This window comes from Eulemur rufifrons, chromosome 8, assembly GCF_041146395.1.
Source record: "Eulemur rufifrons isolate Redbay chromosome 8, OSU_ERuf_1, whole genome shotgun sequence".
NCBI classification, from domain to species: Eukaryota; Metazoa; Chordata; class Mammalia; order Primates; family Lemuridae; genus Eulemur; species Eulemur rufifrons.
Window position 1 is genome coordinate 31344636 of NC_090990.1, and position 13836 is coordinate 31358471.

General features: G+C 55.7%; 1 protein-coding gene across 3 annotated transcripts in view; it reads left to right on the plus strand.

Annotated features, from left to right (window-relative positions):
* Window positions 1-13836, plus strand: part of SZT2 (SZT2 subunit of KICSTOR complex) — a 50820-nt gene that overhangs the window by 20209 nt on the left and 16775 nt on the right. For 2 of the 3 annotated variants that reach the window (XM_069479804.1, XM_069479805.1), the window contains exons 8-40: window positions 805-1015; window positions 1246-1416; window positions 1827-2061; window positions 2252-2381; window positions 3148-3290; window positions 3546-3698; window positions 3817-3931; window positions 4146-4363; window positions 4462-4677; window positions 5001-5079; window positions 5327-5421; window positions 5708-5876; window positions 6062-6176; window positions 6292-6405; window positions 6627-6797; window positions 6971-7065; window positions 7307-7430; window positions 7535-7699; window positions 7784-7988; window positions 8270-8385; window positions 8508-8754; window positions 9659-9800; window positions 9957-10049; window positions 10167-10245; window positions 10349-10642; window positions 10808-10949; window positions 11125-11232; window positions 11320-11383; window positions 11619-11804; window positions 12166-12333; window positions 12409-12487; window positions 12618-12689; window positions 12874-13075. In XM_069479804.1, the coding sequence (XP_069335905.1) occupies window positions 805-1015; window positions 1246-1416; window positions 1827-2061; window positions 2252-2381; window positions 3148-3290; window positions 3546-3698; window positions 3817-3931; window positions 4146-4363; window positions 4462-4677; window positions 5001-5079; window positions 5327-5421; window positions 5708-5876; window positions 6062-6176; window positions 6292-6405; window positions 6627-6797; window positions 6971-7065; window positions 7307-7430; window positions 7535-7699; window positions 7784-7988; window positions 8270-8385; window positions 8508-8754; window positions 9659-9800; window positions 9957-10049; window positions 10167-10245; window positions 10349-10642; window positions 10808-10949; window positions 11125-11232; window positions 11320-11383; window positions 11619-11804; window positions 12166-12333; window positions 12409-12487; window positions 12618-12689; window positions 12874-13075 (4916 nt within the window). The remainder of the gene's footprint in view (window positions 1-804; window positions 1016-1245; window positions 1417-1826; window positions 2062-2251; window positions 2382-3147; window positions 3291-3545; window positions 3699-3816; window positions 3932-4145; window positions 4364-4461; window positions 4678-5000; window positions 5080-5326; window positions 5422-5707; window positions 5877-6061; window positions 6177-6291; window positions 6406-6626; window positions 6798-6970; window positions 7066-7306; window positions 7431-7534; window positions 7700-7783; window positions 7989-8269; window positions 8386-8507; window positions 8755-9658; window positions 9801-9956; window positions 10050-10166; window positions 10246-10348; window positions 10643-10807; window positions 10950-11124; window positions 11233-11319; window positions 11384-11618; window positions 11805-12165; window positions 12334-12408; window positions 12488-12617; window positions 12690-12873; window positions 13076-13836) is intronic. The other variant, XM_069479806.1, reaches the window with a different exon arrangement.

The following is a 13836-nucleotide window of genomic DNA, read 5'->3' on the forward strand; positions in this document are numbered from 1 at the left end:
TGAGACAGAGTTTTGCTTTGTTGCCCGGGCTAGAGTGAGTGCCGTGGCATCAGCCTAGCTCACAGCAACCTCAAACTCCTGGGCTTAAGCGATCCTACTGCCTCAGTCTCCCGAGTAGCTAGGACTACAGGAATGCGCCACCATGCCCGGCTAATTTTTTTCTATATATATTTTAGTTGTCCAGATAATTTCTTTCTATTTTTAGTAGAGACAGGGTCTCGCTCTTGCTCAGGCTGGTCTCGAACTCCTGACCTTGAGTGATCCACCCGCCTCGGCCTCCCAGAGTGCTAGGATTACAGGCGTGAGCCACCGTGCCCAGCCTAGTTTGCCAATTTCTGATCTACAGCCTTGGTACTCAAAATGTGGTCCACAGACCAACAGCACTGGCATCACCAGAAAGCTTGTTCGAAGTGCAGAATCTCAGGCCCCACTCTAGACCTGCATTTTAACAAAATCCCTGGGGGTTTTGCATGCATCGTAAAGTTTGAAAGGCACTTTGTTAGAGACACACTGAAGTCTGTCAGGATGACGACAGGAAGCCAGTAAACCAATTGCCAAAGTCTTTAGTGGAGGGGTGGAGGGATTTGATGTTGAGGAAGAGCAGAAGATGGTGTGGCCAGATGACATGGGCTTCAGACAGAAGGGCTCAAGGAAGGAGAGGTGCAGAGCAGCCGTCTGTCCTAGAAGAACACTGGCCCACTTTCCACTCTGTGGTCCAGGGAATGGTAACAGCCACCCAGCCCTGTCTCTTCCTTCTCCTGTGCTTCTGTTGGAGCCAGGTCTCCACTCACTCACTTTCCCCAGGTGGGAGGAGTTTACTCTTACGACTGCAGTTTTGGCCACGTGCCCAATGTGGAATTGATGAAGTTCATCGCAATGGCAACGTTTGGCTCCTACCTGTCCACTTGTCCCGAGCCTGAGCCAGGCAACCTGGGTCTGACTGTCTACCACCGGGCATTTCTCCTCTACTCCTTCCTGCGCAGCGGGGAAGCACTGAACCCTGAATATTACTGTGGTGAGAAGCAGCCTGGGGCGGGTGTGGGAAGCAAGGAATATAGAATGGGCCCAGAGATTATGCAGGAATTGGTCTGAGCAGGGTTTGGGTTCTCGGAGGCCTGAAAGTGTAGCTGGGGCTGGCTCCTCTGGCACTGTTCTCTCAGTGGATTCAGTGTAGCCACTTTCCCCTATAGCTCCGTCAGCTGGCAGATAACCACTGTCCCCTCCCCATCCTCACTGGCCTTGTAGGCTCTCAGCACCGCCTGTTTAATGAGCACCTGGTCTCTGCAAGCAGCAACCCCGCCTTGGCCTTGCGCAGGAAGAAGCACACTGAGAAGGAGGTGCCAGCTGACTTGGTCAGTACCGTGTCTGTACGGCTTCGAGAGGGCTACAGTGTCCGAGAGGTCACGCTGGCCAAAGGTGAGTGTCACTAGGTCTTGCTGTAATCCCATAGACCTTTAAGAATTTGTGTGTGGGAGGACCTGCTGAACAAAGCAGAGGACCCACAGGTATCTCGCAGGAAAGAGAGTCATAGTGAAGACTCCACTTGTCATTTGAGACAAGCGCATTTTGAGTTGCCTTCAGGGCTTAGTTCTGTTAGCATGTAGCTCCCCAATTCCATCTCCTTTTGCCCATGGTCAAGCAGCTGAGGGTGGTGTGGTGTCCCGAACTTGGCTTGGCTTTCAGATTATTCCTGCAAGCTTCTGTTTGTGTCAATTGGCAGGCTCTGGGCCTGGAACCTGTGGCCAGGCTGGAGTTCTATGAGGGTGGGGGCGTTGCAGAGAGGATGCAGTCCCAGGCCTGCAATCCTGTGCTTCCTTTCCCTTAAGGGGGGTCCCAGCTGGAGGTGAAGCTGGTGCTGCTGTGGAAACACAACATGCGCATCGAGTATGTGGCTGTGGCCCCCTGGCCCCTGGAGCCTGAGGGCCCTCGAGGAACACGGGTGGAAGTGACAATGGAGGGTGGCTACGACATTTTGCATGATGTGTCCTGTGCACTAAGGCAGCCTATTCGCTCGCTGTATCGTACCCACGTTATCCGGCGTTTCTGGAACACACTGCAGAGGTGAGTGAGGTCACCACTCAGTGAGCGCTGCCCCATTTGTTGTGTAGAGGGACAGATTTATGAAGCAGCCAACTGGGGAGAGTCACCCAGAGCACCAGGCTTGTGTCGAGAGTCCCGTGTCCCCCTGAGGTTCCCCTCATCTGCACTCAGCAGAGTCAGATGTGACTCAGACTTGCCGCTTGTTCTGCAGCATCAACCAGACGGACCAGATGCTGGCCCACCTTCAGTCCTTCTCCTCAGTGCCCGAGCATTTCACGCTTCCCGACAGCACCAAGAGTGGGGTGCCGCTCTTCTACATCCCTCCTGGCTCCACCACCCCGGTGAGTGGCTGTGATGGGTAGTAGCCCCATTTCATGCCAACTTGGACTGGCATGGCATCTGGAGCCCAGAATCACTTCTATCCCTTTTCTCCCAAGTCTGAGGCACCCAAGCCAGAAGCCTACACTTTAGCCTTGAGAGCATCTCTTCTCCCTCCTCCTGAGGCCCTGGGGTAGAGGAGCATCTATAAAGAGAGGCTGTCCTAAACAGACCATGGGTGGCAGAGGCAAACACTTGCAGAATGTCTAGGTTGTGGTATCCCAGCAGACGGCGCGGACCTCGTCCCATCTCCACGTGGCAGACTCTGGCCTCCCCCACCACCCTCTCCTGTTTCCAACCACCATGAACTGTGTGCTTCCTGAAGACCACAGCTTCCTTGGTCCTGTTTTTTCTTCGCTCAGTCTACCCTGTCCACCTAGCACTGATGGGCAGGTGGCTTATGCTAGTGTGCAGTGGCCTCACCATGAGGTCCTGCCACTACTTAGTGGCTTTCCTCCCAAGTCAGTGATATAAGCTGGGCAGGTTCCATCCTTGTGGATTCAGCTTTAAAGTGCTACGCGGTGTGTCCCTGCACTCAATCATCCTAATCTAGCCTTCATAGTGGAAGCAGTTTTTGCTTCTGTCCCAGGCTGGGCAGTAGCCTTTAGCCTTAAACCATTGCTGTCTCTGACCCCCTGCACTGAGTCTTCCCACGGTTCTGTTTGCTTTTTGGAGGTTGTACCTGGTTTTCCACGAATGCTCCGATAAGCCTGTCCTTGCTGTCCCCAGGTACTCTCCCTTCAGCACAGTGGTTCTGACTCATCCCATGCCCAGTTTGCTGCCTACTGGAAGCCGGTGCTGTCCATGGACGCTAATTCCTGGCAGCGTTGGCTGCACATGCATCGCCTGGTGCTGATCCTGGAGCATGACACGTGGGTACCCTCAGGGCTAGGGCTACGGCTGGGGTGGAGCAGCAGGGCTCAGGAAATAGGGAACGACAGGAAGGGGAACAGCGGATGAGCCCTTACCAACTGAGGCCAAGGAGCAACTGTGGCCCTTTCCTCGTCCTCCTGCTCAATAGGCCCCGTAACCTCAGGCAGGGCCTAGAAGAGAGAGGCAGCCATCTGTTCTTTCCCCGCAAGATTGGGGCTGAGAGTTCTGACTTCAGTCCGCACCCCTCTTCCTAGACCAATCCCCAAGCACTTGCACACCCCAGGCAGCAATGGACGCTACAGCACTATCCAGTGCAGGATCTCCCACTCCTCGCTGACCTCTCTGCTTCGGGACTGGAGCAGCTTTGTGCTAGTAGAGGGCTATTCTTACGTCAAGCTGCTCTGTAGGTGGGCAAAATTATGTCCCCTCACTGTTCCCCTACCATCCCATCCCATGTCTCCCGCTCTAACTCAAGACCTCACCCTCCCAACCTAAGGCTGCTCACTGACTCCCATCTCTCCCCAGTGCCCCAGACCAGCCCCCCTCCTCCTTCTACATGGTCCGCATCATTTCCAAGGCCCCGTGCATGGTTCTTCGCCTGGGTTTTCCCATTGGCACGCCAGCACAGGCCCGGCACAAGGTAAGCTGGGCCCTGACTGACTCCTAGACCAAGGAGCCCTGGGGTGTAGACTAACTCCATCTCCCCAAACCCCACAAGGGCCAGGGCTAGTAGAGAGAGGGGCCCCCATACCAAGTGAGGCTTGGAGTAGAAGGTTCTCTCACCTTGCCTGTAGGCCCCTTTTCCCACCCTGTAGAAGATGGGAGTAGAGAATCTGACCACATTTTCCTTTCAGATTGTGTCAGGCTTGCGGGAAGAGATCCTGCGCCTGCGTTTCCCCCACCGGGTGCAAAGCAAGGAGCCAACGCCAAAGGTGAAACGAAAAGGGCTGGGGGGCCTTGGTGGGGGCAACTCGCCCTCCAAGTCGCCCCCCACTCTGGGGCCACAGCAGGCCCTGTCTGACCGTCCTTGCCTTGTGGTCTTGCATAAGCCACTAGACAAACTGCTCATCAGGTTGGTACAGAGGGTGGGGAGGGGCCCAAAGCTGGGGGTGGGGTGCGGCTCAGCTGGGTGTGAGTAGAGGTAAACTGGGGAGTTGCCCCCTTTCCCAGGTATGAGAAGCTACCCCTGGACTACCGGGCACCCTTCTTGCTGACACTGGAGCCACCAGGGCCACTGCCCTTGGTGTCAGGCCGCTCAGCCTCCTCTAGCCTAGCGTCACTGTCCCGCTACCTCTACCATCAGCGCTGGCTCTGGAGTGTCCCGTCAGGACTGGCCCCTGCGCTGCCACTCAGTGCCCTCGCCCAGCTCCTCTCCATCCTCACCGAGTACGTCACCCAAGCCTACCAGGCCACTTGGGGCAGGGAGAGTGTGAGTGTAGACTGGGTTTTGAGACTGACAAAAAGCCTAAACCACACACTTTCCCTCGCTAAACGTCAGTCTCGAGTGCAGAACAGCACATGCTACTGCCCTTCCCCTCTGCCCTTTCCCCAGCTCGATTTATTTTGGCCTCTGGTCCTAATTTGACCTGTCACACCCCGGGGGACCACTGGCAGACTGCTGGGAGGGGTGTGCGTAAGGGGAGGGGCTGCGCTCTGAGTGTCTCTCCTTCCCTCATCCTGGCCCCGCCCCCGCTATTATGGGGCTTCAGAGTCCGACTTTCTGAAGGGTTCCACTTCGCCTGCAGCGGGGAGGGAATCATCAACATGGTCTTGGAGCTTCCAATTCAGGTATGTGCCATCCCTCATGACACTTCCCCGGCAAGGTCCGTCATCATCTCGGGGACACTGCCTCTGAGCTGGGTTGGGACTGCTGGAAACTCTGCCTCATAGGGGCCAAGTAGGTAGAGGACACAAGGCCTGAGGCACCTCGTAGGACAATGTGGTGAGGAGACTAAAGTTCTGAGGGCCACAACTAGGCCAGGCCAGATCTCTGCATTGGCTGGGATTTGCCCAAGATCTCCCATTCTGCCCACAGAATGAGCCACCAGGGCAGGCTGCAGCTGAGGAGAAGCACACCTGTGTCGTCCAGTACATCCTCTTCCCCCCACACTCCACCTCCACCAAAGACAGGTGAGACAGGCCTCTGTGGGATCCTCCTCTCTGCAGAATCTGCCCTCTCCCCACTGCCCTCTAAACGTCAGGCTCCCATAGCCCGAGGCGATTTTGGTCCAGAGTTGGGGCAGCGCTTGCTGTGTCTAGATGCTTTGTCAGGTGGATGACTGCCTGGAAAGGCCTTGTGCAACTTGTGGCTGTCCTCTGTGCCCACCTCCTCCCCATGCTCCGTGAGGCCTGCTCCCTGCTGTGAGGCTGCGCACTGGACCCTCCTCTCCCCCAGGCTCAGACCCTCCTCCTTTAGCTTCTCAACAGATGATGACAATGATGTGGAGGTGGAGGCCCTGGAGGGAGACTCAGAGCTCAATCTGGTCACCGAGGTGTGGGTGGAGCCACAGTGTGGGCGAGTGGGACCTGGCCCTGGAAACTGGAAGCACCTCCAGGACCTGACATACTCTGAGATCCCTCAAGCTGTGAGTGACCTCAGAACAGTACCCCCACCTCTTCCTGGGTTGGGGTATCGTCTCCTTTGGAGTACCGCAGCCCGTGGGCTTCCTGGTCCCTCTGAATGTCTGGGACTGTCAGGGCTTCCTAGAGAGCTGGAGGCCGGGGTATTCTGGGCTGGGTTGACTCCTGACCTCTGATATTCCTTTTCTAGCTCCATCCTCGAGATGCTGCCTGCATAGGCTCCATGCTGAGCTTTGAATACCTGATACAGCTGTGCCAGAGCAAGGAGTGGGGTCCTCTGCCCCCAGAGCCAAGGGTCTCTGATGGTCAGTGGGGGAGGTGGCCCACTGGGTGGAGCAGCTGAGTGGGTAGGGCGAAGGCAGCCACAGACAGTTAATCTGGGTCTTGCTATGTGTTCTGTCTTCCTTCCCTCCCTCCTAGGACTGGACCATGGAGGAGACTCTTGTGTCCATGAGATTCCTTTCCATTTTGACCTAATGGGATTGCTGCCACAGTGCCAGCAGCTCCAGATGTTCTTCCTTTTGCTGTCCAGAGGTGGGTGGAACTTTGTACACATTCACCCACACCTAAAGGGCCGGCAAGCCTGGGATTATTAGAGAATAGAGAGCAGATGAGTCAGCAGATGAGGGAGCAGAGCAGTGATGGGGGCAGGAGGAGGCTGTGAGGCTGTAGGAGGGGCCTTACTGGTCAGGGCTGAGCCAGGGGCACTGGGCAGCAGGAGGCTCTTGGTGCTGAGCAGAGTGTGTGTCGGGCAGAGCCAGAGGGTGTCCCTCTCGCCGAGGGGCCCTGTCCCGCCAACGACATGGTGCTGTGCCTGCTGCACAGCTGCCTGGGGCAGGAGCTGAGTGACCGGGAGATCCCACTGACCCCCGCTGACCAGGCTGCCTTCTTGAGTGAGGTGCTGTGGCGGACCTGCCACGGTCCAGGTGAGCTCCCGCCTTCTTCCTAACGCCAGACTCTAGCCCAGCCCTTTCCCCACCCCGCCAGTGCAGTTCCCGCCTTTGAGTTTTGGCCTTCCTCCTCCTCTCCATCTCTCAAACTCGAGCCCTGCCTCTCCGCTGGCTCTGCCCCTCTCTACACATCTCTACCCCCATCGTAGGTGCAGAGGAGTCACCAACCGGGGGCCAGGGGCTCCTGAAGGACCAAGCAGTTGGCAGCGCCCAGGCCACTGGAGACTCAGCTTTTACCACCCTGGTCAGCACCGATTCTTCTCCCAGAGCCCTTTGCATACTGACCTCCTTCCATCACATCTTCATGCCCCAACTTCCTGTCACTCTGGGTACTGAATGCCTTCTGTCAGTGACAGGCTGTCATTTCCCTTTGTCCTGGATCTTTCAAGCTGTACCTAAGATGAGTCAGCTCTAGGGTGGAGGAAGGGAACGGGGGCTGCATGTTCCCTTATAGATTGCTCTAATTTTCTGTTTCTTTCTTACAGAGTGTAGGTCTCCCTGAAGCTCTCAAGCCTCTCATCTCTGCCCAGCCCCCTCAGTGGCGCTGCTATGCAAGGCTTGTGAGCCCCCAGCATGTGTTTCTGACTTTTCTCCCAGCTGCCTTCTCAGGTACCAACCACTGACCTTGCTCACTAACCCCCTCAGACACAAACCCTGAACTCCCTCCGCAGCCCACCAGGCAGCTCTGATCTAGTCTCTCTTTTCCTCCTCAGATGTCCAGCGTCTGGCCGCCTGTGGCCTGGAGGGACCCTCTCAAGAGGAGACAAAGCCTAAGTTTGGGGATTGGAGTGGGGCCTCCAGCCTGAAAGATCTGGGAGGAACTGGAGTCAAGGCTGCAAAGTCCCAAGTCCCCATCCTCAGTGTCACCCTGGCCGACGGTGAGGCTGCTGACTCGCTCATGCAGGCGGGGGAATGGGCAACAATGGAGGGCGTGAAGTCCATGTGGCACCTTTTCCCCACAGACAATGCCCAGAATCAAGAAGAGCTGAGCCCACCCTTCCGTCGGGACTTACAGGCTTATGCTGGGCGTCAGGCTTCCCAGACAGAGGGTGCAGATGGGCCCCGGACCCGGTGTCCTGTCTATATCTATAGCTGTTCCCTGGAAGCACTGAGGGAGCAAATGGTTGGCACACAGCCCCCTCAAGCACCCCGAGACCTCATCTTCCGGTGAGCACCCTCTGTGTTGACCTATGTCATCCCCCAACTGTGGTTCCAACCAAGGCTTAGATACACACTAATGGGTATGGACAGACAGGCTGATGGTCAGTGGCAGGAACTCAGCTTCTTAGCCACGTCCTGCCGGCTCCTTGGTTGGTGTCCCTCAGCAAATCAGCTGAACTTGCTAGGCTATGAATCTATTTGGTGATCCCTTGGAATGTGGGTGGCTGATGAGTGTCAGGTCTCATTTCAGGGAGTTGGTCGAGCTCTGTTTTCCCTCCCATTCCTAGGACTCAGTTCCTCGACCACCTTTCTCCATCCTCAGCCTGGCTGGAGCCCAGGTACAAGGAGGCAGCCAACCACTGTGCCTTGCTGCAGGAGCACGCACAGCGATGCTATGTCCGTGGTGAGCAGGAGGGCCCTGTGAGGGAGGAGTGGGGCTCGGAGGTGAGAGCAGGGATCACAGGGGTGAGGAGTAGAGAGGCCATTCTAGAGCCTGACCTGTGTGGCCCCTTCCACTTCCATCAGGGCTGTTCCGGAGCTTGCAGCAAGCACAGAGCGTGACCTCCCAGGATTTGCTGACAGCAGTAGATGCCTGTGAGGAGCTACTACAAGAAGTAGACATCACCCCTTTTCTGCTTGCACTGTGTGGCCACACTTGGGGTTTGCCTCATGCACCCCCAAGCCCTGGTCCCCTTAGCCCTGGGCCCTTCAGCAGCAGCATTGAGGACGGCCCTGAGCCTCGGGAACGAGCTGTCCTAGCTTCTGAATCCAGGTTAGGACTGTACTTGAATGATACTACAAGGGGGAACAAACCAAGTCCCTGTAAACTTGGGGCTTCCAGTCCAGGTAGGATGTAGGCAACAGTGAAGCAGGAGTGCTTTGTCACTGGCTCCCTGTCCTCCGTGCCCACATGCAGCCTTCTTTCTCGCACTTGGCACAGACAGCAGTCTCCCTCCCAGGCTCTCCCCGTCTCTCCTGCTTCGGTGTGCAGGGATGACCTGGGGCAGGGATAGAGAGTTCCTGGTTACCGACAGTGACAGTAGAGACTTGTTCTGAGGACATTTACACAACAGCAAGACTCTCCCCGGCTGATCTGTGAGTTTCACAGGGGCCCAATCTGTATTCTGCTCATTGCTGGGTCTCCAGCTCACCTTAGGGGCTTCAAAAGGTCCCTGGTGAAGGAGGAGGAGAGGGAGAGAGGGAGCAGATAGCCGTGTGTCTGGGGTCTGCAGTGTGTTAGCACTGGGGAAACAGAAGAACCCAAAGGACGAGTATGCTGATGGCTCCTAGGTCGGCACTCCGGCCCCGTTCCCTCTCTGGAGCTCTAGATTCTCTACCTTTCATGCCCCCAAATGAATGCATTTTCTTCCCACCAAACCTTGCTTCTCTGCCTGTCTTCTCCATTCACAGTAAAATATTTACCCAGTGATCTAAGTCAGAAAACCGTGAGTCATCCTTACTCTATTCACAGAAACGCTTAGCCATTAAGATATGTGGAGGTTAGAGCCCAGATGGGTGGTTTGGTTCTCCCTGCCTCTTTCCCCATCCATGCCGTTGTGCTAAGCATCCTTCCTATAGACAAATAGACAGGAGTGTGCTGCTTCCCAGTTGGGAAGCGGGTCCTCTAGGACTTGGTGATTCTTAACACTTCAACACCCCCTACCCTGACCACTCAGCATAGAGACCGAGGACCTAAGCGAGCCTGAGTTTCAGAGCACCCGTGTCCCTGGCAATCCAGACCCTGGCCTGGAGATCTCTCTAACAGACGTCTGCCAGCTCAGAGGAGAGGCACATGATGCCCTTCAGAGCCTCATCCAGGTGGGAAGCTTGGGTGAGGGTAGAAAAGGCGTGAAGTCCTGCCTGTGCAGAGAGACAGTATTCTGTCCTGGGTGGGGGTGTGCATGTGCCTTATTCTAGAGTAGGGGTTATGTCCTACTGAGGGGTGGGCTGACATAGTCTCCTAACCCACAACAGGAGAAGTTCCTGGAGATCAGCCGTCTGCACTTCTGCACAGTGCCCTCGAATCCCCACTACTTCTTCTACTGCCCTCCATCCAGCAGGCGAGAGGTGAGTGGCTTTCTTTCTACCTCCCTTGCGCCCCCAACCCATGGCCCCAGAGGCCTGCCTGAGGCCTGAATGTGGCTTTTGTTCTGCCTTAGATCAAACTCTCTTTCTTTTGCCTAGGATGAGGGCCCCCGGGACACAGTAGACAGAAAAGTCAGTGACCTGGAGTTTTCAGAGGCTGAGCTCATGGGGGAAGAAGGTGTGTGGGCAAGCGGGTCGAGGTGGGGAAGGCTGCTTTAAGCCAGGATCCAGGGGTCTCCACTGCCAGCCTCTCCCATTGACCACATGACATGCACCACTAGGAGACACATCTGCCGGCTGTGTGGTCACTGAGAGTGACCCAGAGCTGGAGGTGGAATACCGTGAGAGCCGTGAACCAGACCTGGGGCCTGCTGGGCTAGACTCCGTGTCGCTGTCAGATGAAGACACTGTGAACCCAGATGAAGACTCCTTCAGTATCTTGGGGGGCGAGTCACCCACTGGGCCTGAGAGCCTCATGCATGACCTGCCACCACTCTTCCTGCACCTCACGTGCTCCGTGCGGCTGCGTGGGCAGCACAGCTCAGTGCCTGTGTGCAGCCTGCCCACTTGCCTGGGTGAGTTTAGGGGAGCCCGAGGGAAGGGCAAAAGTCTTGGTACGGACTGCCTGCCTGTCTGCGGGCAGAGGAGAACCTAGGGGTATAACTCTTACTGCACGTAGAACTTGCAATCTGTGCTTGTCTTAAACCCCACGGTAACACCTAACTTTCCCCGTTTCCCAGGCCAGGTGCTTTCCAGCCTGGAGGGCCCCCCCGTTGGAGGCCGAGTTCTCCTGAGGGACCTCAGTGTCACTCTGGATGTCTTCGTGCTGACCTTGCCTCTGGAAGTGGAGCTCCCCCCAGCCTCAGACCCTCAGCACCACCGGTGTGACAGCAAGTTTGGTTGGGGAACCCGGGGCCTTGTTCGTGAAGGGGGGACCATTAAAGGAATCTAGGGTACCTGGGGACTAAGGAGACCTTGAGTGCAAGAAAGGAGTGATGAGGAGGCCCTGGAAGGATAGTAGCTCCTGACCTTTGACTTCTGCTCCCACCCTGTTCAGGTCAACATCTGAGAGCAGTGCTTCATTCCCACGATCCCCAGGGCAGCCATCATCTTTAAGGTCAGATGATGGCCTGGGACCCCCACTGCCACCCCCAGAAGAAGAGAGGTATTGCCTTATCCTCCTCTCAGAATTGCTTGCTCCCCCTCAATTTTGTTTTCTGGAAACCAGTATCTAAATCTTTCTTCCATTTAGGCACCCAGGACTATCCAGTTTGGCCATGCCCCACAGACTGGCTATAGAGACCACCATGAGTGAGGTGAGGGCCTTCCCTCTGCCAACCTAAGTGACAGCCACCAATACTGTAACTGGTAACCTTTCCATTATATGCGTGAGATAAGGTGTCCCCTTTATTCTGGGATTGAAGTGTGGCCTCCCTCAGTATATGAATAAAAGTATCTTCCAGTGTCTTCTAGTCTGGGATGGGAGTGAGGTGATGCCGCAATAAGCAAGGAGGTGCCTTTGCCACTTCCTGGCGTGCTCTCTGGCCACAGATCCGCTGGCTGTTGGAAGATGAGATGGTGGGGGCACTCCGAAGAGGGGGCCTCCCCCAGAGCCCTGCCCTGCACCGTGCAGCTGCCCACATTCATAGCTCTCCTGGACGCTCCACCTGCCTTCGCCAAACTCTGCCGCTAAGTTTTGTGTTTGGGCCAGAGCGTTCACTCACACAATTCAAGGAGGTAAGCTGCCCTCAGAACACTCCACAGTCACCTTGAGGCCCGTCCTTCTCCGGACCCCAGGCAGAGGCTTAGAAGGCCCTCTCTTAGGTTGAGTCCACAGAATTACCCCTCCTGTCACCCTGCTCACCATATTGTCTGCCCTCACCCCTGTGCCCGACAACCCAACCCAGTGGAAATAAACCCAGCTCCCAGCCTTGTCACTGGATCTGTTGAAGTGACTGAACCTTTTCTTACCTCAGCAATAGGGATGCCAGCGTCTGCCTCACCAGGTAGCTCAGGGTGTCTAATGAGGACATGTAGGGTGCCATGTACAAGGAGGGCTGCTCCTGCCTAAACTCTGATCTTGGCTCCTGCTTTCTAGGAGTTCCGCCGCCTCCATCTCCCTGGCCATGTTCTTCTTGAGGATCCTGATAGTGGCTTCTTCTTTGTGGCAGTTGGCCAGCAGCCAGGTGGGGCCCATGGGGAACCCTCTTCAGCGGCCTGGGCTTGGCACAGTCATGAGGACAGGGCTGAAGGTGTCGAAGGGGAGGTGAGTCTGACTTGGAAATGAGGGTGGGGTGGGTGTATGGGGCCTCTACTTCAGTCTTGACTTCCTGCCCCTCAGGCCCTGACAGCCAGCCCCCAAGCCCCTGGGTCCCCAGAAGATTCTGAGGGTGCCCCCCTCATCAGCCTGCCACAGGGAGGTAAGGAATTGGGCAGCAAAGTCTGGGGCCAGGACCAGGGACTTTTAGATCCCTGGTCCTGTTTCCAGTTTTGGAGGGAGGCCCTAGACAGGACTGAGAAAGGCTCCAGGTATTTCCCTTCTCTATGCAGGGAGTCAGCCTGGGCCCAGCCGGGGACTAAGCCTCATGTCCAGTCAGGGCAGTGTGGACTCAGACCACCTAGGTAAGCTGGGGGCAGGGAGCAGAAGACGCTAAGCTGGTGGGAGGTGGGCTTAGGGATGCACAGGGAAGGGTCTGGGCAGGGGGCATCAGAAAGGACTGATCTGAAGGGAGCATCAAGCCAATGTACTTGGAAGATCAGATGAGTCAGCTTAGGATGGGATTGAACTTCAGCACATCTGACACAGGTTATGATGGTGGCAGCAGTGGCTCAGACAGCGAGGGTCCCAACGAGACCCTCAGCGAGAAGGCCCCCTTCACATTATGGACTCCACCTGGGCCGGCACCTCCACAGCCTTCACTGTCAGGCCTCCCTGGCCCCTGCCTGCCTGACTTCTGGCTCATCGTCCGGGTACTGCAGGACCGTGTGGAAGTGTATGCACATGCACGGTAAGTAGAAGCCAGGCTTCCACCCTGATGCCCATGTTAACCCCTTTTCCGTGTTCCCACAATACCTCTTTCCAGTGTTAAGTGTCAGCTGGGCGCAGTGGCTCATGCCTGTAATCTCAGCACTTTGGGAGGCCGAGGCAGGAGGATTGCTTGAGGCCAGGAATTCAAGACCAGCCTGGGCAACGTAGTGAGACCCTGTCTCTACAGGAAAAAAAAAAAAATAGCCAGGTGTGGTGGCTCACACCTGTAGTCCCAGCTACTTGGGAGACTGAGGTGGGAGGATTGTTCAAGCCCTAGAGTTCAAGGCTATAGTGAGCTATGATCACACCACTGCACTCCAGCCTGGGTGACAAAATGAGACCCCATATCTCTTAAAAAAAAAAAAAAAGTAATACTTGGGACCGACAGCTTGGGTAGGGAGCTGACTTACATTCTCAGCTTGGGTGCTCCAGATCACTTCCCATATCTTATGACAAAGCACATCATTTTTGACTTTCTTAATGGAGTTGAAAAGCTGATGGGGATTTTGCTTTCTAGCTGAACATTAAGAAAGAATATCTACAGTTCAGAGAAGCTTCAGAAGTTGACATATAAAAATAAGGCATAATAGCTAAAATTTAACAAGTGCTTACTGTATGGTAGGCACTGTTCTAGAATTTGACATGAATCAGCTCATTTAATCTATGCAGCAACCTTATGAAGTGTTATTATCCATATCATATGGATGAGGAAATTCATGCACAGATAAGTTAAATACTGGT